The 21,758-nt window shown below is 42.8% G+C and overlaps 1 protein-coding gene across 1 annotated transcript in view; it reads right to left on the bottom strand.

Moving 5' to 3' along the window:
- The window catches only part of LOC134336744 (cytosolic arginine sensor for mTORC1 subunit 2), a 195,793-nt gene that overhangs the window by 23,581 nt on the left and 150,454 nt on the right, over positions 1-21,758 (bottom strand). The window contains exons 3-8 of the mRNA XM_063031165.1: positions 15,910-16,103; positions 10,644-10,776; positions 7,894-8,017; positions 7,132-7,242; positions 6,054-6,136; positions 1,261-1,355 (exon numbers count right to left, since the gene is read on the bottom strand). Of these exons, the coding sequence (XP_062887235.1) occupies positions 1,261-1,355; positions 6,054-6,136; positions 7,132-7,242; positions 7,894-8,017; positions 10,644-10,776; positions 15,910-16,103 (740 nt within the window). The remainder of the gene's footprint in view (positions 1-1,260; positions 1,356-6,053; positions 6,137-7,131; positions 7,243-7,893; positions 8,018-10,643; positions 10,777-15,909; positions 16,104-21,758) is intronic.

The raw sequence follows: 21,758 nt of genomic DNA on the forward strand, positions 1-21,758 counted from the left end.
AACGACAAAAAAATAATCAGCTGTAAAATGCTGAAAGAAATAGTTCCGTGTAATTAAAATTTCAAGGCAGTAATCCTTATTTTGTGAGGCGAAGTGATTAGTGAGACCATTCAGTTGGGGCACTGCTTCCAGCAAGAGCTGGAACAAGATGGTCTACGTTTGACCTCACTGCTCCTGGGTTAAGGTGGGGACATCTGCATGATTATTCAGTTTAACTACTGCCAACAGGTGTGGGGGCTGACAGTGACCTGACTGTGGTGCCCACACATTATCCAAAAGCCCTCTTGACGCAGTGGTGTTTGGTGGGGTATCCAGCCAGCTCCAAGAGTTTGGTCTCTGTATGACTCATGCCTTTTGAAGGAGAAAACGTGACAGGGGAAAAATATAATGATGACAATATATATTTGGTTATACAGAAACTATCAATTCTTCCTTACAGGGATGATGCATTAGATTATTTACATATTCCACTCAAAAATAATAAGCCTGTTAGACTGATGGTACTGAAGCTTTATTAAGGGAGTGTTTTTCTATATTTAATTATGCAGTTTTCTTTTAACACTGATTAATTGCGTTGGGAAAAGGTTGCTGGACAAATAAAGCCAAAAATAAGACCAAGATATGTGGCCAGGAATGAGGACTCAGCTGTCTATAAAAAAAGAAACCAGCTTACACAACTGGAAAACTTTGGTAACTAGAGTCAGCAGAGCAAACGGGCTTTTAATGGAGAAACTCTACAGGGACACCACGCACAGGGCTGCAGAGTGGAACGGAGCAGGATGTGGACGGTGGACGATTTCTTGCACTGTTTGCAAGGGTCACAGTTCAACAGGTTTGCACTCAAAAAGGGGGGAAGGGGGGAAAAAAAGCGAACGATAACAAAAAACGTGCAAGGTCTGTTCCTTCAGCGTTACACTTTCTCAGGCTAAAACAATTAGCAATAATCAATCTGCTGATAAATCATTCTCGGCACCCAGGGGCAGTGAAGCAGACAGCGTGCATGCAAACAGAAAGAAAAACAACATTTTACGCTAATGAAATGGCCACGGTTTTAGTAGATTGACCTTGATCGGTAACTTCAGCTTCACACGGATCACATTTAACAAGCAAGTTCGTGAGAGTCTCACTGGGCCCACGCTATGACACAGAGGAATAAATAGTTTTAATAAGCAACAGTAATGCAAAGTGACAGGCTTATTTCTCTTTCAGAAAATAACACTGCGATCTGTGCTTTTGTAGCCGGCCTATTTCAAAACTTACCAGGGCATGATCGAACTTAAAGGTACTGATGTAGTATGCAGGGATATCAGCTGCAGCCAGGGGCTCTGCAATCTGAGCCACGATTCCACATTCATCTGATGGGAGAAGTTTAAATCTGTTTAACATCCCGCTGTAAACAAAACCCTTCACTGTCATCCCTTCAAATAACAACTGGCCCTTTTCGATTAATACACAGTGACAGCATCATTAAAGGAGATTCGCTTTGGGTGGATGGACATTATACAAGCTCTGGGATTGGCTCTACTTTTCATGTCTTGCCCATTCTTATTGTTGCTCACAATCTTCCACACCTGCCACCTGATCAGCTTTCCTTTTCCATTGAAGCAAAAACAGAGAATGCTGTGGACACTCAGCAGGTCTGTGGAGAGAGAAACATAGCTAACATTTCAGGCCAAAGACTCCATTAGCCCTTAAGATATAGGCACAGAATTAGGACATTTGGTCCATCGAGTCAGCTCTGCATAGCTGATCCATTTTCCTCTCAGCCCCAGTCTCCCACTTTCTTCACATTTCCTTTCATGCCCTGAATAATCAAGAATCTGTAAACCTCTGCCTTACATGTATTTAATGACATGGCCTCCACAGCCGCCTATGGCAGCGAATTCCACAGATTCGCCACTCTCTGGCTAAAATTCCTCCTCACCTCCATTCTAAATGGACATCCCTCTATTCTGAGGCTGTGTCCTCTGGTCTTAGACTCCCCCACCATAGGAAACATCCTCCTCACACCTACTCTATCAAGGCTTTTCAACATTCGATAGGTTACAATGAGATCCCCCAATTCTTATCTTCTTTAAGATAATGTTAATATAGTTTCTCTTTCCACAGATGCTGCCTGACCTGTGAGTGCTTCCAGCATTTCCTGTTTTTGTCTCAGGTTTCTGTCATCTGCAGTTTTAGGATTGGCATGTGCTGAGTCTGCTTTATGGGTGTAGCGTTATCCCCTCTATTCTCCACTCCCCGTATGTAAACCTGGATCGCTACAGTCACCAGGTTCATCTGTGGAGGACGTACGAACCTAGGTAGTCCATCAAGAAAACTGAAACAGCATAGATGAGAAAAACAGTGAACAATGCTTTAAGCTGAAAAACACATGCATACATATGTACTAAATAAATAACCAGAAATCGAACAGGATGTGTCAATTCAAGAAGGAATAGAGGTGGCAGGAGACTGCTTTTCATGGACTAATCACGTTATGTACATAGAATCAGTCTTTGTATATAAGCCAATTTTACAGCCACACTCAAAACAGTTACTTGTACATTGTGCTTTATAGGATTGTTTTTATATCTTTGCATTTTTTTTTTGTTTTTTTCTCTTGTTCTTTTTGCTGTTTCTATTTTTTATTCTGCATCAGATCCGGCATAGCATTTCATCCTCCTTTACCCTCGTGTACTGAAGTTTGACAATAAACAAAGTAAAATCTTGAAGATATGATCCCTGAGGAAGGAATAGAGAAGCTTAAGATCTAGACTACAACAGAACACAGGAGATCTTATTTAAAGATAAATCCTGGAGCTTCGAAGTATGAGAGAAAAACAGGAAGAAAGAGGCAGATGGAACTCCTTGTCTCAAAGAATGGCGGATCGTTGATGGAATATGCCAGCCATGAAGGCAGAAACCGGAAAACTACTCATGTTTGGAATGTGCCCGAAATGTCTATATATGACAGGATTGTTCCTATCTGCACAATGTCTAGGATACAAGACGTGTATTCAGAGAAATTTTTTGCATCAACTTCTCTGAATGAAGTGCAGTAATAGCCATTTCTGATTTGTTTTCATCTCTCTACAATTCTCCCACAATCGCAGTCACTCACTGGCCGAATCTCCATGTCAGACTGCACTGGATAAAACAGTAATAAACACAAGAGATTCTGCAGATGCTGAAAATCCAGAGTAACATACACAAAATGCTGGAGGAACGCAGCCTGTCAAGCAGCATCTACCAAATCGACATCTGGGGCCAAGAACAATTATCAGGACATGAGTCCTGATGAAGACCACCGGATGAAATAGTTTCCTTTTGAAAGAATTCAAGGCAACTTGGAGTATACTAGCCGTGCAGCACTCAACTCTGGGCACTCATGGACTTACCAGGGCAGTGCCAGATCAGATCACCTGCCAAGTAAATAAACTACCCACTTTTGCTCATTCCAGGCCCTTCAAGGGCACAATCCCCATCAATACCTCATCTATCCCTCGTCCAATCCCCATCCCAATCCACTACCTCTACCTCTCCTATTCCAATAGTCCTCTGATGTGCCGTCATTCTGATCTCCACCCCAACCAAGTAACACTCTCTTTTCCACACTTCCTCCCATGCACCTCATGTCAACAAATGAAGTTCACCAAGCTACCCCGTTTCGAACATACCAAATAAGGTGCATTAGGTTTTGTAGACATGTGTTAGCCCAGATAACATACAATAGCAAGAAGCAAATGAGACATGTAAGCGTTATGGAATTGACTTCATTACAATAAACTTAATTCAATTTCATTAGACCTGCAAGCTTCCATTCTTTCACCATTTATTTCAGGATGTCACTTGGCTTATTTAATAACCCGCTCCTCTTTCATAATCATACCTTTCTATCCAAAGCTAGAATTTAAAATTAAGAATCAGGGAGGCTGTTCTAAACAACTTTGTTCTTAAGCTGAGATTGCGAAAGAACTAAAATTGGTCCGACAAAGGGTAGCCCCCAAAACATTGGAAGTTTCTCTTTCCACCAATGCTCCTAACTCGGTGAGTACCTCCAGCACTTCTATTTGTGTTTCAGATTTCCAGCATCTGAAATACTCTGATTTTCATCTAAAATTGTGAATATCATATGCTGATTCAGGGCCAGGTTACAGTCTCTTCAGAATGATATATCTTCCTTAAATGTTATATTTAGTAACATCTTTCCTTGGTTTAGGGTATGTTTACAAGCTATTAAAAAAAGCCAAATTTGACTGATTCGCGCAGCTTTTCCATTCATAACACAAACATGCTCTATTTGACGCCCTGGGAGCAACAACATTAAGATTTACTGAGAAACATTTTTGTCATTGCCCCAAGATTCCAGAACACTAACAATCAACTCCTTGGAAAACTTTGTTCAGCATGGCAGAAGACTGAATTCAAGAAGTTTTATGAGAAAACTAAACTATAAAAAAAACAGTACATAACAAGACTTTTACCATGGCCCTTCCAACTCTGCATCAAAGGAATCATGATAAGCTTGTCACATTCTTCAGGATGAAATGTACTTTCAAATAACTCTGCAGATCTGTGTCGTGATTTTATATCTTTTTATAAATTAAAAAAAAATTTGGATTGAAAAGTGGTGCTGCAAGACTTTAAAGCAATTATGTGAATAGTTCAGTTCAGAGACAAAACAGAAGGAAGGTTCTGATCTAAACCAGAACACACATGACTCAAAAATTAACAAAGATTGATTAAGCAAAGAACCTTGGACCCAAGTTTAAAATTTGCTTCCAGTAAAATAGCCTCATATCCTCAGATAGCAAGTAATTTAAGGATCTTGGTGTGTGACCTTTTCTAAAAGCAAAATCTGTGAGAAAAGAGTTAAGCTAACAAGCCTGGAAAAAGAACATTGGTCACTGTTGTGTTTTTTAGGGCAGCAAAATGCTAGTCCTTATCACAGAATGAAAATATCCCAAATTAAGGACTTCCGTTTAATTTTCAGCAAGGTACCTAAAGTGAACAGAACATCTTGTCACAAGCTGACCAAATAATTTGGGATGGGTATTCGTAGCTCACAGTCAGCTGTTTATTAAGATGATAAGTTTGAATGTGTTTGAGTTCACCCCTTCCAATTCTCCGGGTTCTCCCTTTTACGCATTCTTCTTTCTCCCACTCTAGAATTTAGGGGACAAGGTGAGATGGTTCTATAGACCACTGCTTTCCACATCTTTTTGCAGCCAATCACAGGTTGCCAAGTAACACATTACTCTAAGAGGGCAAGGGACATAATTCAGTGTCCAAGAAGTGGGTTCCTTACCACCTCCTCATGCAGATGAATGAAAGCACCTCATCAATCAGTAATTCTATTTAATTAATCAAATATAAAACACCAGTATAATTAGAGGGATAAACAGTGTTATTTGCAGCAGTGTATGTGATTTCCCAAAGGTGTGTTGCAAGCTTGGTCCCAAGGTTGAGGAAATCTCTTTGGGAGTCTGGATTGGGAGGAGAAAGATCCATTGGAGTAGTCCATATGGGAAACTTTAAGAATGGCTAGGTGATGCAGCAGGTCCTGTTCATGGAGCAGGATCCAATTTTAAAATATAATCACAAAAATGATGACACCTGGATTAGCACCTGAGCCATGTGCAAAGTGGCACTGGGTAAATAAAGTCAGAGAATTAACTGCATCACTCATGGACTGTATGGAGGAATTTAAGTCATGGTAAACCATCACCAGTTTTCAGAAAGAGGGGTCCCATGTATGATTTCAGGCTTCCCTGGAATTGGACTGGGTCGTTCACTTCTTATTGGGTATGATGCAGAACCTGGTGAAAGGCCCTCTGTGAAATGTTAAATCTCTTCTTCTTTTTTGACCAGCTGAGTATTTTGCAGAACTTTCTGTCTTCAGCGCTTGACAGGCAGAGTTTCCATATCATGTTAAGACAATGGGAGCGAGGTGTATCACAAGTTGTTCAAGATTTTAAAAACCTGCTCTGTTTTACCAATCACCGTGCCTGCAATAAATTCAGATGAGCAAGAAGAAATCTCTGAAGGAAACTTTTAGATTAGTTACGTACCGAATCCTAGAGGCTGCCCACCTATCCGAACCATCTTCCAAAGTTCACCAGACGCACTTGTAAACAGTAGATTGTTTGGAAACCTTAAACGTCGGTGAGATTGGGAAATAAATCAGCTTTAGTTGAAATTATTGTAAGTTGATTTTCAACAGTGAATTCTAAATAAAAATATCTTCAGGTTTCTAAGTAATAGTATCTTTAATAATAGTATAGTTTTTTTATCTTGGTACAGTACATATGACAATAATAAACCAATAGCAATACCAATATTAAAAAGGCTTAGAGATTATATATAAAATCTTTGGTAATAGTTAATATTTAGTGATTGTCCTCGTTCCCTGACGTGCTGGGTGTGTTTCACTCTGCTGGAGGTGTAGGATGTGACTAGTGCCTCTCCATTTGGAAGGGGAATGTTCTTGGGGTCAGGAGAAGAGAGACAACAGCATGATTCACATTCACGAGGATGTCAGCAACAGAGGGAGTGTTTTCTGGTTGGCTGGGTTTATGTGTCTGAGTATATTGGTGTAAACTGCATAGTGGCGGGGAAATTGGAACTATGAATGGGATCTCAGGTTGGTCAAGTATTGACCATTTGCTTCAGCTCCTGGGAGCTTGGAGTAGATCTTTTCTCCACCCATCCCACATTAAAAAGATACATTTTGGGCTCCATAAAATAGTCCTCACTTTGCACCTCAGAGAAACTCACGCTAGCCAACACCCTGCAGTCAGCTGAGTCTTAAACCTCCACTTAAGTGAGGCAATCAATACCAGGAGGGATCAAGTGCTCAGGTAAATGGGCTGAGCAGACAGCGACTGATGCATCTCCCAGCTGCCGATAAGTCGTCCCTCCCTAATTCTTGGAACAGCTCTCAGTGGTAGGCCAACTTTAGGGGAAGTTATCTTCTCCTGCAATTACACTGGAGGGGAATGCTTCTCGGGAACCTCCAGGGCAATATTTAATACCTAAGACCATTCCCCAATGAGAAAAGACGGTATCATTTTTAATTCCTTACAGAAATGGCTTGCCAAAACTGCCCTGGTTGCAGACTGATCATATGCAGCACAGGAGTTCTCTTACCTTTGTTGTGTCTGTACGTCCATCACTAGCGAGATATAACGCTCAATGAGCGAAAAGGAGAAGAAACGAATGTGACCACTTTCTTCACTGCCTATCGCAGAATCCTTCACACTATGACCACAAGGAACACAGATTGAGATTAGATAGTGTAATGGATCTGGTCTTGTTACTGTGTTCTAGCACACTTACATTCATCCATAAATGCTTTCACTGAATGACAATTTACATGAAGGTAGCAGAGAATATTTCATTTGTAGTGAATATTTTTCCAGAAAATAGGTTCAACAGTTATGAATCAAAATCGATTTTAAGTTCCAAGTTCAAAGTACATTTATTATCAAAGAATGTACACATTATGCAACCTTGAGATTCATCTTACAGGCAGCCGCAAAACAAAGAAACCCAAATGGACCCATAAATACCATCGAACACCCATTGTGCAGAGAGAGAGAGAGAGAGAGAGAGAGAAAAGCAAATCATGCAGAACAAGAACTGCAAGCAAATAGCATTCTGAGCTAAAGTCCGCAAAGACAGTCCCAAAGTTTAGTGTAGTTCAGCGCAGAGCCACGTTGCGGGGCAGCGATCTGAACCGGCCTGTCCGCTGCCTCGGGCCCCGACACCGTGACCTTTTCAATCTCAGTATTTCACGGTCAAAAAGGAATCGTGATTTGGTTGTCCTTTAAACTAGTTCCATTTGCTCATTTTTTTAAAAAAAAGTAGATTATGTGATGAAGATAAGTTGTTGTGATCTTTTTAACTTACCCATTAGAATAAAACATGACATCCATGAGAAGCGTGGCTACAGTTGGTAATGTATCGGGGTCCAAGCTGGTGACACAGAACTTGTTACTGGGACTGGACAGTGGATGAATAACTGGCCTCTGAACTGTGTGACAGATTACAAAAACAGTGTGTCTGAAAGCCCTTCAGTAATGGTGATTACTGCCTGCTCAGCATGGTCCTACTGGTACACGGAAACATATTACAGCCACTCTTAACGACATTTCATTTTGCGATCCCCATATTTAACAAGCAACACTCAAAGAATATCACAGTCACTTTCACAATAAGCGACTGCTGGACCGGTTCAGAAGAGGTCCTCTCTCCCTAACCACACTGTACGTCCAATATCACTGTGCAGAAATTTAACCAGCAGCCAGTCAGTGGTGGGAAGATTTGGGGAGTGGCAGTGAGAAAGATGTCTTAGTGGACAAGTCTTCCTTCCAGGAAGATTCTATTAATGAGATAGAATTTGCAGAACCTGAAATGAATTATGGCTGGGATCATCACACGCTGTGCTGATGGATGCAAACATATTCACAGGACTGTTAAGGCACAGCAGGAGAACATTCAGCCCAATGAATTCTTGCTAGCTTGTTGAGGAGCTAGCCTGTAACTTCCATTGCCGTGTGCTTTTGCTATTACCTTGCAAATTATTCTCTGCAATCACTTCTGTCTAGTTTCCTTAAGAAAGCCCTGACTGAACGTTTCTACTACACTTACCATTAATCACCTCCAAATCATCGCTGTTGCGTAAGGAATTTTCTCCCTGCATTCACCCCACCTTTTTAACCCATCATTTTGAATCTGAATACTACTGATTATTCTGCGAATGGAAAAAAAGCTCCATTCAGTCATCCTATTAAACATGTCTTGATTTTGCAGCCCTCTATTAAATCTATTTTCCAAGTTGTTTGCTCCAAGTGAAACAAACCCAGCTTCTCCAGTCTAACCTTGCCCCACAATCCCTCATCTCTGCAGCCATTCTAACAGATCATTTCTGGACTCCCTCCAGGGACCTCACATCCCTCCTGAGATGAGGTGACTATTTGTGATCTTACCAGTAACTTATTCAGATTCAACATTAATGTCCTTGCTTTTGTCTCCATTGTTTATGAAGCTCCAATGCATTGGCATTACTGCGCACATTATCAATGTGTCTCACCACATTCAAATGCGTGTGTACATTAGGGAGGATTCTTCATTCTTTCACACATTTGGGACAAGCCTGTTGTAAAGCGTGACGTTTTCCTGGTGAGCGCACCACAGTGGTACACAGCGTCATGAGTGGCAGCACACCTCAGCTGAACCCATCACACCGCCAGGTTGTGCTGGTTGTTACTGCAAACGACGTGTTTCACTAACACAAGAGATCTTGCAGAGTAAAACACACAAAATGCTGGAGGAACTCAGCAGGTCAGGCAGCATCTACGGAGAGGAAGAAAGAGTCAACACTTCGGGCAGACTCCCTTGTTCAGGACTGCTGAGGAAGGTGGAAGAAGCCAAACAAGAAGGTGGAAGAAGGGGAAGGAGTACAAGCTGGAAGGTGATAGGTGAAGCCCAACGAAGACGATGATAGGTGGGTGGGGGGAGGGGATGAAGTGAGAAGCTGGGAGGTGATAGGTGGAAAAGCTAAAGGGCTGAAGAGACTGGAATCTGATAGGAGAGTAGACCACAGGAGAAAGGGGAGGAGGGGCACCAGAAGGAGGTGATAGGCAGGAGAGGAGAAGAGAAGGGGCAACAGGGAAATCAGAATAGGGAATTGAAAAGTAGAAAGAGAAATTACCAGCAGTTCATGCCGTCAGGTTGAAGGCTACCTAGATGAGATATGATCACTGGGAAAGCCTCTCTGGTGCCTCCTCTAGATTGGTGAGACCCGACAAAGATTGGGGGACTGCTTTGTCAAGCATATTCCCTCCCTCTGATCGGGGAGGATCTTCTGGTGGTCAACCATTTTAATTCCACGCCCCATTCCCATTCCAACACGTCGGTCCATGCCTTTCTCTACTCTCACAATGAGGCCACAACTCGTATTTTGTGTCAGCTTCTCACTTCATTTTCCCTTCCCCCCACCCACCTACCTCACCCATCACCTATCTCCTGTCACTTATACTTCTTCCCCTCCCCCACCTTCTTATCCTGGCTTCTTCCAGTCCTGGTGAAGGGTCTCAGCTCAAAACATTGACTCCATGGATGCTGCCCGACCTACTGACCAGCATTTTGTGTGTTAGGACACATTTCACTGTATGTTTTAATATGATAAATAAATGAATGTGAATCTGAGTGTGATCAACCCAGTGTCTTATAGAGCTCCATCTGATCCACCACACATTTTGCCTACAGAGACACCTCCTGCACCTCTGTGGAAGCTTCAAACTGTACGTCTAAATTCCACTGTTCTCCTCTGCAGCAGAACGCCTCCCAACCCAGGATATCAGTCCTCTGTTGCTGGACCCAGTGACAAATCTGGTGTTGGAATGAGAGGTCGAGCCCACCAGTGGCAAGTTGACCACAAAGAAAACTTCACTCACAAAACTGCAATCTCACAACTACAGATCTGTGTTGAACTAATAAAACATCTCCACTCCTGATTTGCATCTTTTCTTTCCACTGAGGACATTTTTTCTCCCTGTTTCATCACTGACACAGTAATTGATTCCTTCACAGTCCTTGGTCGGGATAATTGTGGCAAGTACGTGCAAGTCCCAATAGTGCAGTGTGTGTTAACTCACCTAGTTTTGGCTTCACAAATCCATTGGTGATTCCTAAGTGGTCAGCAGCAACTGTCTCCCCATTTACGACCCTGAGGATGGTAAATTCTGCTGAGAGAGTGTGCATAACTAGGGGCAGATCTCTTTCCCGTACCTAAGAGTGAAAGAAATAGAAAATATCAAACCTCTTCTGATGTCTTGAATGGGGATAGGGTCAAGCATAGCCACAGATCTAGGAATTCTCAGTGACACTGGAGATATTGAAAGGCCACAATGTTTTTTTTGTAATGTAATTTTTATTTAATTTTCAAAAAGAATACATGAAAACAAGAATCTACCCTCCCCCCTCCCCTTAACCCTCCCCCCCCCCACATATAGTCCTACCTAAAAAGAAAGAAAAAGAAAAAAAAGAAAAAAAAGAAAAGAACCGCCTGGTTATTGGAAGGTTTCCACATGCTCCATGGGATTCAAAATGAATTTGGTATAATTATTCGTTACTTTCCCCAAGTGACCAAAGTCTTTATCGGAGCACTTAAATATGCCATCCTATCTTTTGTAAATAAGGGCGCCAAATACTCAAACATGTTACATATTTATCTCTTAAATTATAAGTAATTTTTTCGAGTGGAATAGAACTAGCCATTTCATTATTCCAACGATCCATACTTAAATACGAATCAGATTTCCAAGTAACTGCTATAGTCTTCTTAGCTACTGCCAATGCAATTTTTATAAATTCTTTCTGATATTTATTCAATTTAAGTTTCGGTTTTATCCCTTCAATATCACCTAATAAAAATAATACAGGGTTATGTGGAAGTTGAATTGCAGTAATTTGTTCCAATAAGATTCTTAAGTTTATCCAAAAGGGTTGACACAATGTTAGAACGTATTCTGGAGTTATGGTACATAGCAAATACTAATTTCAACAGCAGCCAGTCTTCAGACCTGAACAAGGATTGTATTTTGAATTTAAAATGTAGCTGTGAACAATGGTCTTTCTGGAGCTGCAGATTGGGGTTGATTGCAAACCAGGAAACTCATTCACCCGAGATATCTGCATATGCATGATGCAGCTAAAGAGAGACAATGCTGATTAACATTCAACCTAGGGTGTCCGGAGTGTGGGTGTGAAGACTTAGATGTTTGAAAACCATGTGCGACTTAAATGAAGCACTGTCAACCCAAAGTATTGAAGTAAACGATGTCATTGTAACCATTAAAACTGTACCAAGTTACCACTGATCTTCCAATTCATTTGTCTTGTTGGGCTTGTGCTACTTTGATAATGTGTAAAAGCTGCAAAACGCATTGTATTATGGCACTCTAAATGTTTCAACAAATAAAAAACACATACCAATCCTCACTGAGGGATCAGAAGTGGAGAGAGTGAGCAGTTTTAAGTTCCTGAGTGTCAAGATCTCTGAGGACCTAACCTGGTCCCAACATATCGATGCAGCTTAAAAGAAGGCAAGACAGTGATTATACTTCATTAGGAGTTTGAAGAGATTTCGTATGTCGACAGAAACACTCAAAAACTTCTACAGATGTACCGTGGAGAGCATTCTGACAGGCTGCATTACTGTCTGGTATGCCGGGGCCGCTGCACAGGACTGGAAAAAACTGCAGAGGGTTGTAAATTTAGTTGGTTCTATCTTGGGAACTAGCCTACAAAGTACCCAGGACATCTTCAAGCAGCGGTATTTCAAAAAGGCAGTGTCCATTATTAAGGACCTCCAGCACCCAGGGCATGCCCTTTTCTCACTGTTACCATCAGGTAGGAGATACAGAAGCCTGAAGGCACACACTCAGCAATTCAGGAACAGCTTCTTCCCCTCTGCCATCCGATTCCTAAATGGACATTGAACCCTTGAACACCACCTCACTTTTTAAATATATATTATTTCTGTTTTCGCACCATTTTTTCATCTATTCAAAATTTGTATAATGTAATCGATTTATTTATTGATTAATTGATTCTTTTCTTCTTCCTCTATATTATGTATTGCATTGAACTGCTGCTAAGTTAACACATTTCACAACATATGCCGGAGATAATAAACTTGATTCTGATTCTGATTCTAAAGTCAAGTAAAGGTGGATACTTTTAGTGAATCAGAATTAGCTTTAATCCCACTGGCATATGTTGTAAAATTTGTTGTTTTGTGGCAGCTGTATACACACACACAAATAAATTAAGTAAGTGTTGAAAAAAGAGAAGGACAAATACTGAGGTAGTGTTCATTGTCCATTCAGATATCTGACAGTGGTGAAGAAGGAGATGTTCCTGAAACTTCGAGTGTGTGTCTTCAGGCTCCTGTACCTCCTCCTTGATGGCAGCAATGAGAAGACAACATGTCCTGGGTGATGAGGTTCCTTGATAATGGATGCCTCCTTTTGAAGGTCTCCTGGATGCTGGGGAGTCAAGTGCCCATGATGGAGCTGGCTGAGTTTACAACTTTCTGCAGCTTCTTCCGATCATGTGCAGTGGCCCCTTCATACCAGGTGGTGATGCAACCAGTTAGACTGCTCTCCACGGTATATCTGTAGAAATCTGCGAGTGTTTCTGGCGACATACTAACTTTCCTCAAACTCCTAATGAAATATATACGCTGCCATGCCTTCTTTGTAATTGCTGCAATACGTTGGGCCCAGGATAGATCTTCAGAGATGTTGACACCAAGTAACTTGAAACTGCTCACTCTTTCCACTTCTGATCCCTCGATGAGGACTGGTGTGCATTCCCTCGACTTCCCCTTCCTGAAGTCCACAATCAATTCCTTGGTCTTACTAAAGTTGAGTGCAAGGTTGTTGCAGTGACAACACTCAACCAGCTGATCTATCTCACTCCTGTACGCTTTCTCCACACCACCTGAAATTCTACCAACAATAGCTGTGTTGTTGGCAAATTTATAGATGGCATTTGAGCTGTGCCTAGCCACACAGTCGTGGGTGCAGAGAGAGGAGAGCAGTGGGCTAACCATGAATCACTGAGGTGTGCCAGTGTTGACTGTCAGCGAGGAGAAGATATTATTTCAGATCTGCACGGACTGTGATCTCCCGATGAGGAAGTCAAGGATCCATTTGCAGAGACAGGTACATAAGCCCAGGTTTGGGAGCTTGTTGATTTGAACTGAGGGTATGATTGTGTTGAGGTGTAGCCAATAAAGAGCAGCCTGATGTAGGTATTACTATTGTCCAGGTGATCCAAGGCTGTGTGGAGAGCCAGTGAGATTGTATACGCTGCAGATCTGTCGTGGAGATAGGCCAATTGCAGCGGGTCCAGATCCTTGCTTAGAAAGGAGTTGATTCTAGCTATGATCAACCTCTCAAAGCCCTTCATCACAGTAGACGTGAGTGCCACTGGGTGATAGTTGTTGTGGCACCTCACCCTGCTCTTCTTGATGGTCACCCTTTTGAAACAGGTGGGAAGCTCCGAATGCATCAGTGGGAGATTGAAGATGCCCTTGAACACACCCGCCAGTTGGATGGCACAGGTTTTCAGTGCCCTACCGGGTACGTCATTAGGGCCTGACTCCGTGCGAGGGTTCAAACTCTTGAAAGAAGTTCTGTCATCGGCCTCTGAGACAGAGATCACAGGATCACCGGGCACTGCAGGGATTCACCCAGGTGCTGTTCTATTCTCCTTTTCAAAGTGTGCGTAAAAGGCACTCAACTCATGTGGGAGCAAGCATCACGGCCATTCACGATGTTACGGTTTGTAGGAATTCATGGCCTGCACGCCCTACCAGAGCAGGCATGCATCCAATTCCATCTCTAACCTCAATCTGAGTTGTTGCTTTTTGCCCTTAAAATACCCTTCCGCAGGTTGTGCTTCTACAGTTCTGGATCACTGGTCTGGAACGCCACAGATCTAGCCCTCAGCAGACTACAAATCTCCTGATTCAGCCATGGCTTTTGGTTTGGATATGTACAGTATGGTCTCGAAAGGCACACGCTCATCCACACAGGTCTCGATGAAGGTGGTGACAACCGTGGCGCATGACGCAGGTCCGTGTAGAAATTTGACACTGTAACGTCTCTATGGATTGTGGTCCTGAAAATACAGATCAAGATGCAGCCTCCTTCCACAGATCTGTAATCGTTACTTAAATAACCCACATCTATACAGCCCACTCCCTGGTCCCTCAAAATAACCCATCTGTGCACCTGGGTACACAATTATATGCATGCTCCTAATATGACACTTACAAACACATAAAAGAATTGGACAATGTCTGTTAGTTCAATTTCGTTACATCACCACAAAGTCTTGCCCCAACCTATCTGGTCGAGCATAGATTTTAACAAGAGACTACGTTTAAAACAGCAATCATTTAAGCGGCCATGGAAAGGATATTTTCTCCAGCGGACAATGCTTCCGAGGAAAGGGCAGCCCATTAGAACGGAGATGAGGAGGAATTTCTTTAACCAAATGGTGGTAAATCTGTGGAATTCACTGCCACAGATGTCTGTGGAGGCCAAGTCACTGGGTGTATTGAAGCTAAGTTCTTGATTAGGAAGGGCGTCAAAGAATTTGAGAGAAGGAAGGAGAGTGGGATTAAGAGGGATAATAAATCAGCCATGATGGAATGGTAGACCATATGTGGTGGATCGAATTACCTAATTCTGTTCCTGTGTTTTATGGTCTCATGAGTTTATAATTCGCTATCAATAATTTCGGAAAACTGTCTGATGAAATGATATATGACTTGATTCCTTTCCTTCCACTCCCCAAGGTCCAAGTTCCTGAGCTCCTTTTAGACTTATAATTTAGGGTAAGATCTAAAAAAAATGAAACTTAAAGTGTAGAAATTCTACTAGTCCAGCACTAAGAAAGTCTCAAGCGTCTTAGAACTTTTTGCTCTCTATTCAGGCATGGCATGAGGTGTACAAGATGATAAAGAGCATAGATCGAGAGGAAAGCCAGAGCCTTTTTTCCCAGGGCGGAAATGGGAAATACGAGGGGGCATAATTTTAAGATGACTGGAGGAAAGTATGGGGGGGGTGGGGAATGTTAGAAGTAAGTTATTTACACAGACAGTGGCGGGTGCATCAAACGCACTGCCAGGGATGGTGGTAGATGCAACATACATTAGGGACATTTACGATACTCTTAGATGGACACATGGACGATAGAAAAATTGAGGGCATATGGGAGGGAAGCGTTAGATTGACCTTATAGATCAGCCAACAAAGTGGGCCGAAGGGCCGGTAGTGTGCTGTAACTTTCTATGTTGAAACTGACGCAGTGCACATCCAAGGAAAAGGTGCAGAAGGATCTTACCAGGATGAAGTCTGTTTGATAGGTGGAGAGCATGAACACGGAGATATTGTGGTCAGCAAGTGGAGCAATAACTGACTTGGCGATCTTGGTGACTCCAATGGGCTGAGAGCTGGAGAAACTTCCACCACCAGACACGACATTCAACGCCAGCCACATCTCATCAGCCACACTCAGAAGGTCCGACCTTGGCAGTTCTAGAAAGACAAATAAATACAACACAGGCTATTACTTTCAAACAAAGTGCAACGTGTCCCACAATTTGTGAAACAATCAGACAACGGTATTTCCAAATGTTAAAAACGTGCCAAAAAAACCAAGAATTTCTTAAAATAAGGATTAGCTTTATTTTTCACACTTACATCAAAACAGGCAGTGAAATCGGTCATTTTGTGTCAAATCAAATCAGCGAAGATTATGCTTGGCAGCCCACAGATGTCACCACACTTTTGGTGCCAACACAGCATGCTCACAACTCCCTAACCCTAACTGTACTGTACGTCTGAGGAAACTGGAGCACCCGGAGGACACCCATGCGGTCACGAGCAGAACGTACAATCTCCTTACAGACAGTGGTGGGAATTGAACCCCATAAAGCCTTGCCACTGTGCCACCCTTTAAATTACAGTGCCACAGGCAACGCAGTGAAGAAACAAGAAGGGCTGGTTGATTATGGCAGTCATATTGGTGTAGTCTATCAGGGAACCATGGATGGGACTTCCAGATTGTGAGGATCATACAGGCTGACCAAAATGACCCTGCCCACATAGTAACAGAATTGCTGGCTTTATCTTATCTCCCCCAAGCTGCAGAGGGGCTTCAAAGCTGAAATTCTTAAAAAAAATCCGAGGCATTGTAAAGGGATTGAGCCCCCTTGCTGCCCCAAGAACGTTTTTGGGAACAAAGTTGTCTAAGCTCTTATTTGGATCTTACAGCCATTCCCTTCTGTTGCAATTGACTTTGTCCCACATTGTTCCAGCTGCAGAGTTCCCTGTTGAGTCTGTGGCGGCCTCACGTTCTCGCCTCGCCCAACTCCGAGCGGCATGTAACGCCAAAGCAGGTGGCGCAGTGCAAGCTGGCAAATCGGGAGGTTGCTCTCGGCTTCGTTGGTCCAAGGGAGGAACGTGGATGGTTTTACTGTCTTTACCCCATAAAAATGGAGAACATTGTTTCTGACTGTAATTACAATGTTCTGCACCTTCCACCACCTCTGAGCAATCCGCAGTATAACAGCTTGAAACAACGTTGGACAACCTGTCAAAATCAGCCCCAAAGGTGCTCGTTTTGATTTATGTTTCTGTGCAGGAAGTTTAAACAGCAACCTGCCTTGGAGTTTCTGGAATGTATCCAACGCGTAGATTAACATGACAGTGCAGATTAATTAATTACAGTTATAGTGAAATATCAGAAACCTACATAATGTGTTTGCTTGCTGCTGATTATTACAGGATAGATTGTAAAACTGTCAACTCTAGAATCAAATGTACATTTTTTCAGACCTAAGCCACTGTGCTGCTTGTCTATAATCCATCAGGCTTCCCACCTCCAGGAGCATCATGAGGATGTGTCGTTTAATGACCCTTCAACAAAGCATTAGTGGTTTTTCAGGCACAAACTGATCCTTTAATGTGTTTATTGCATGTGCAGTCATTATGAAGCTCTTGATGGGAGTGGAATCAAGGCCTCTCAGGATAGATTTTATTTTCATCTGCCACCTACACACATTATTGTCTGGTATGGTGCTACTGGAGATGCTCAAGTTGAAAATATGCTTGCAGCTGCCAGAGATGTGACCATTTGTCTACATAATGGGAGTATTGCTGATCACAGGTTAATGTAAGTTGAGAGTCCTGTTCTTAAATAGTTAAAAAAGAGAACTATTAGATATCATTAAAACTTATTTAATATTGGAAGGCCTAGATAGAGTGGAAGTGAAGAGGATGTTTCCCATAATGGGGGAGCCTAGGAGCAAAGGGCACAGCCTCAGAATGGAGGATCGTCTGTTTAGAACAGAGATGAGGAGGAATTTCTTTAGCCAGAGGGTGGTGAATCTGTGGAATTCATTGCCACAGGCGGCTGTGGAGGCCGGGTCATTGGGAGTATTTAAGGGCGACGTTGATAGGTTCTTGATAAGTGAGGGTGTGAAAAGTTCCGGGGAGAAGGCAGGAGAATGGGATTGAAAGGGAAATGTGTCAGCCATGATGGAATGGTGGAGTAGATTTGACGTGCTGAACGGCTTAATTCTGCTCCTTTATCTTATGGTCTAACCGCTCGATGAGAAATTTACCTTTGACATGTATGAAACCCCACTTAAAAACCAAGTTTTTCTACAGCTGATTCCTACTCTATGTGTACGTAGAGGTTCACTGTCATACGTACATGTATTGCACAGATGCAATGAAAACTCGACTAAGAGCACCATCACAGGCACAAAGCAGCCGGGTCATTTTCGGCAAGGACGTAGAAGGCTTAAATAAAACAAATGTGAGCAGGTGTGAACTTCTGCGTCACGTTAATTAAGACATACCTGCAAAGAGGTAACACACACAAGATGCCGGAGGGACTCAGCAGGCCAGTCAGATCTATGGGAAAAAAGTAAAGTCGATGTCTTGGGGCAAAAAACCTCGGCCTGAATTATCAGCTGTACTTTTTACCATAGATGCTGCCTGGCCTGCTGAGTTCCTCCGACATCTTGTATGTGTTGTTTGGATTTCCGGCACCTGCAGCTTCTCTCTTGTTTGTCACTCTTATAGAGGACTGAGTTGAAGCTCTCTTAAGAACAATCAGACTCTTTTTGCTTCAGGAAGGCTTTGTGGTCCTAAAGGGCAATGATGTTGGGCAAGTAGCTGAAATTTTGTGCTAATTGTATATTTTCTCTAAAAGCAGTGTATAGTTTGTTCACTTTTCTCTATCTGAAAATTTTAAATATATCTGTTTATAATGTAAGAAATTTAAATAATGCAGAAAATGTTTAGTGTATAATCCATGGGATTCAGCATTAAATAAACATTCATTTTTTTATCCTTTGTACCTGTCACAGGCAGCGACTTAGGCAAAGCAGGCATGAACAGGTCCATCTGCAGCCTGGAATTAATCATGGTTTACACTCTCTGTGCAAACATTGTAGTAATGTTCAAAAAAAAAACTAACACAGTGCCAATAGTGAACTGAGTGGTCACCAGTTCCACACGGTCAATAATGTGTGCATCAACAACTGGTCCGAGTCAGTGCATGTCGATTAGCTTAAAGGTGCTAACTGCACCATCAGCAAAACAGACAAGCAAAGTCAAGTATGTCACACTTCATGGACAGATGTTCAGGAGAAATGGGTTTTGAAAAACTCCACAGCAACATTTATTTATTTATTTTTTTCCCTGTCATTAAGATGAAAGCAAATACTTGGGGATGACGAAGGTTTGAAGATTTACAACTTTATCCACGGAGTAGTTCCGGGACTGTTCAGTCTCCTGGATTCCCTACTGTTTTCTGACTAATCACCTTTTCCCACATTAACTCACTTTGTCAGCAGGTAGACATCTCGGCCAAGAAAGCACACCAGCTCCTCTACATCCTCGGTAGGCAAAGAAATTTGGCGTGTCTCCTTTTGCCCTCACCATGTTTTAATATTGCACCATGGAAAGCATCCTATCCAGATGCATCACAGTTTGGTATGGCAGCCACTCAGCTGAGACCGCAAGAAACTGCAGAGAGTTGAGGACACAGGTCAGCACATCACAAAGAAACAACCCTTCCTCCAAGGACTTTGTCTACACTTCTTGATGCCTTGGTCAAGTGTCCAGCGTAATCCTACCAACCCCAGACATTCTCTGTTCTCCTCCTTCCCACTGGGTAGACGATACAGATACCAGAAAGTACATACCACTAGGCTCAAGAACAGTTTCTCTAATTTGCAGTTATAAAACAATTAAATGATAAGATGAACTCGACCTCACGATCTATCTCATCATGGTCTTGCTGCTTACTGCCTGCCTGCAATGCACTTTCTCTGCAGCTCCAACACTTTACTCTGCAACACACACAAAAAATGCCAGTGAACGCAGCAGGCCAGGCAGCATCTATAGGAAGAGGTACAGTTGACGTTCCAGGCCGAGACCCTTCGTCAGGACACTCTTTATTCTGCATTCTCGTTATTGCATTTCCCTTGCACTCCCTCAATGTATTGATTTGAAAAAAATATGTAATGATGGCATGCAAAACAAAATTTTTCACTGTGCCTTAGTACATAGAAACATAGAAATCCTACAGCACAATACAGGCCCTTCGGCCCACAGTGCTGTGCCGAACATGCCCTTACCTTAGAAATTACCTAGGGTTACCCATATCCCTCTATTTTTCTAAGCTCCATGTACCTGTCCAGGAGTCTCTCAAAAGACCCTATCGTATCCGCCTCCACCACCGTCGTCGGCAGCCCATTCCACGCACTCACCACTCTCTGTGTAAAAAAACTTACCCCTGACATCTCCTCTATACCTACTTCCAAGCACCTTAAAACTATGCCCGCTCGTGCTAGCTATTTCAGCCTTGGGAAAAAACCTTTGACTATTCACATGATCAATGCCCCTCATTATCTTGTACACCTCTATCAAGTCACCTCTCATCCTCCGCTGCTCCAAGGAGAAAAGGCCGAGTTCACCCAACCTATTCTCATATGGCATTCTCCCCAATCCAGGCAACATCCTTGTAAATCTCCTCTGCACCCTTTCTGTAGTTTCCACATCCTTCCTGTAGTGAGGTGACCAGAACTGAACACAGTAGTCCAAGCTAATTTACCAATAAACATACTTGTGGGTTAATGGTGTCTTGATATTTTTTTTCATAAGCAATCACTTAAGGATAATCAGTTTTCACTCCAGGTCTGTGATTTCTGAGGTGGTTAGTGAGGCCACAGACTCCTCCACGGGATGGGGACGAGGTGCTTGAAGTGGCAAGTGGTTGTTTGTGAGGTGGTGTGCTCCTTCCCTGACTCACACAAGGCTTCTGTGCACTGGCCATGCATGGATCTGCAGTTCTCATTCTCACCCTCGAAGGCTCCTTTTCCACTTTGAACCGGCTTGGGCCAGGGATTCTGGACAGTCAGTGGGGGCGCTTTGAGCACGCTCTTGTCTGCCAGCCTGTTAACTCCTTCCTGCGACAGAGCAGAGTACTTGTATTGCGAGCCTGAGGTTGGGCCTGCAAACCATGTGGCCCTCTGAATGGAGGTGACTGAGTGTAAACAGAGCCTCACTGCTGGTGATGTTGGCCTGGGGGTGGCAGGGGGGGAGAGAACACTGATGTTGGTTCACCAATCCTTCCTGTGAAACTGGAAAATTTTATGAAGACAGAATTTGTGGCTTCTTTCTATGCTGTGGAAATAAATAGAAGAGCAGAGATTATTGTTGCCTGGTGAACCATGAGTTTGTGTATGGAGCTTAGAAAAAATAGTGGGCTATGGGTAACCCTGGGTAATTTCTAAGGTAAGGGCATGTTCAACACAGCTTTGTGGGCCGAAGGGCCTGTATTATTCTGTAGGTTTTCTATGTTCTATGTTTTATGTCTGAGGTTTTGGCCTTCACACACCCTTTTCCCCAATGAACATGCTATCACACTGAAACCAAGGGCGATTTTCATCGCTGATGTCTGCCTTTGCCAGGAGGTGTCTCCAGTTATATTGGAAGTAGCTCATAATGTCTTGGTCCTAAATGGCAAGGGACCATGTGGTGCCAGGGACCTGTGTGAGTATACCAGCCTGCAAAGTGTTTAGTTATTTAGCGAAACACAGCAGAGTAGGCCCTTCTGGGCCTTTGAGCTGTGCCGACAATCCCGATTTAACCCCAACCTAATCACGGAACAAT

Source organism: Mobula hypostoma, chromosome 23 (assembly GCF_963921235.1).
Source record: "Mobula hypostoma chromosome 23, sMobHyp1.1, whole genome shotgun sequence".
In the NCBI taxonomy this organism is placed as follows: domain Eukaryota; kingdom Metazoa; phylum Chordata; class Chondrichthyes; order Myliobatiformes; family Myliobatidae; genus Mobula; species Mobula hypostoma.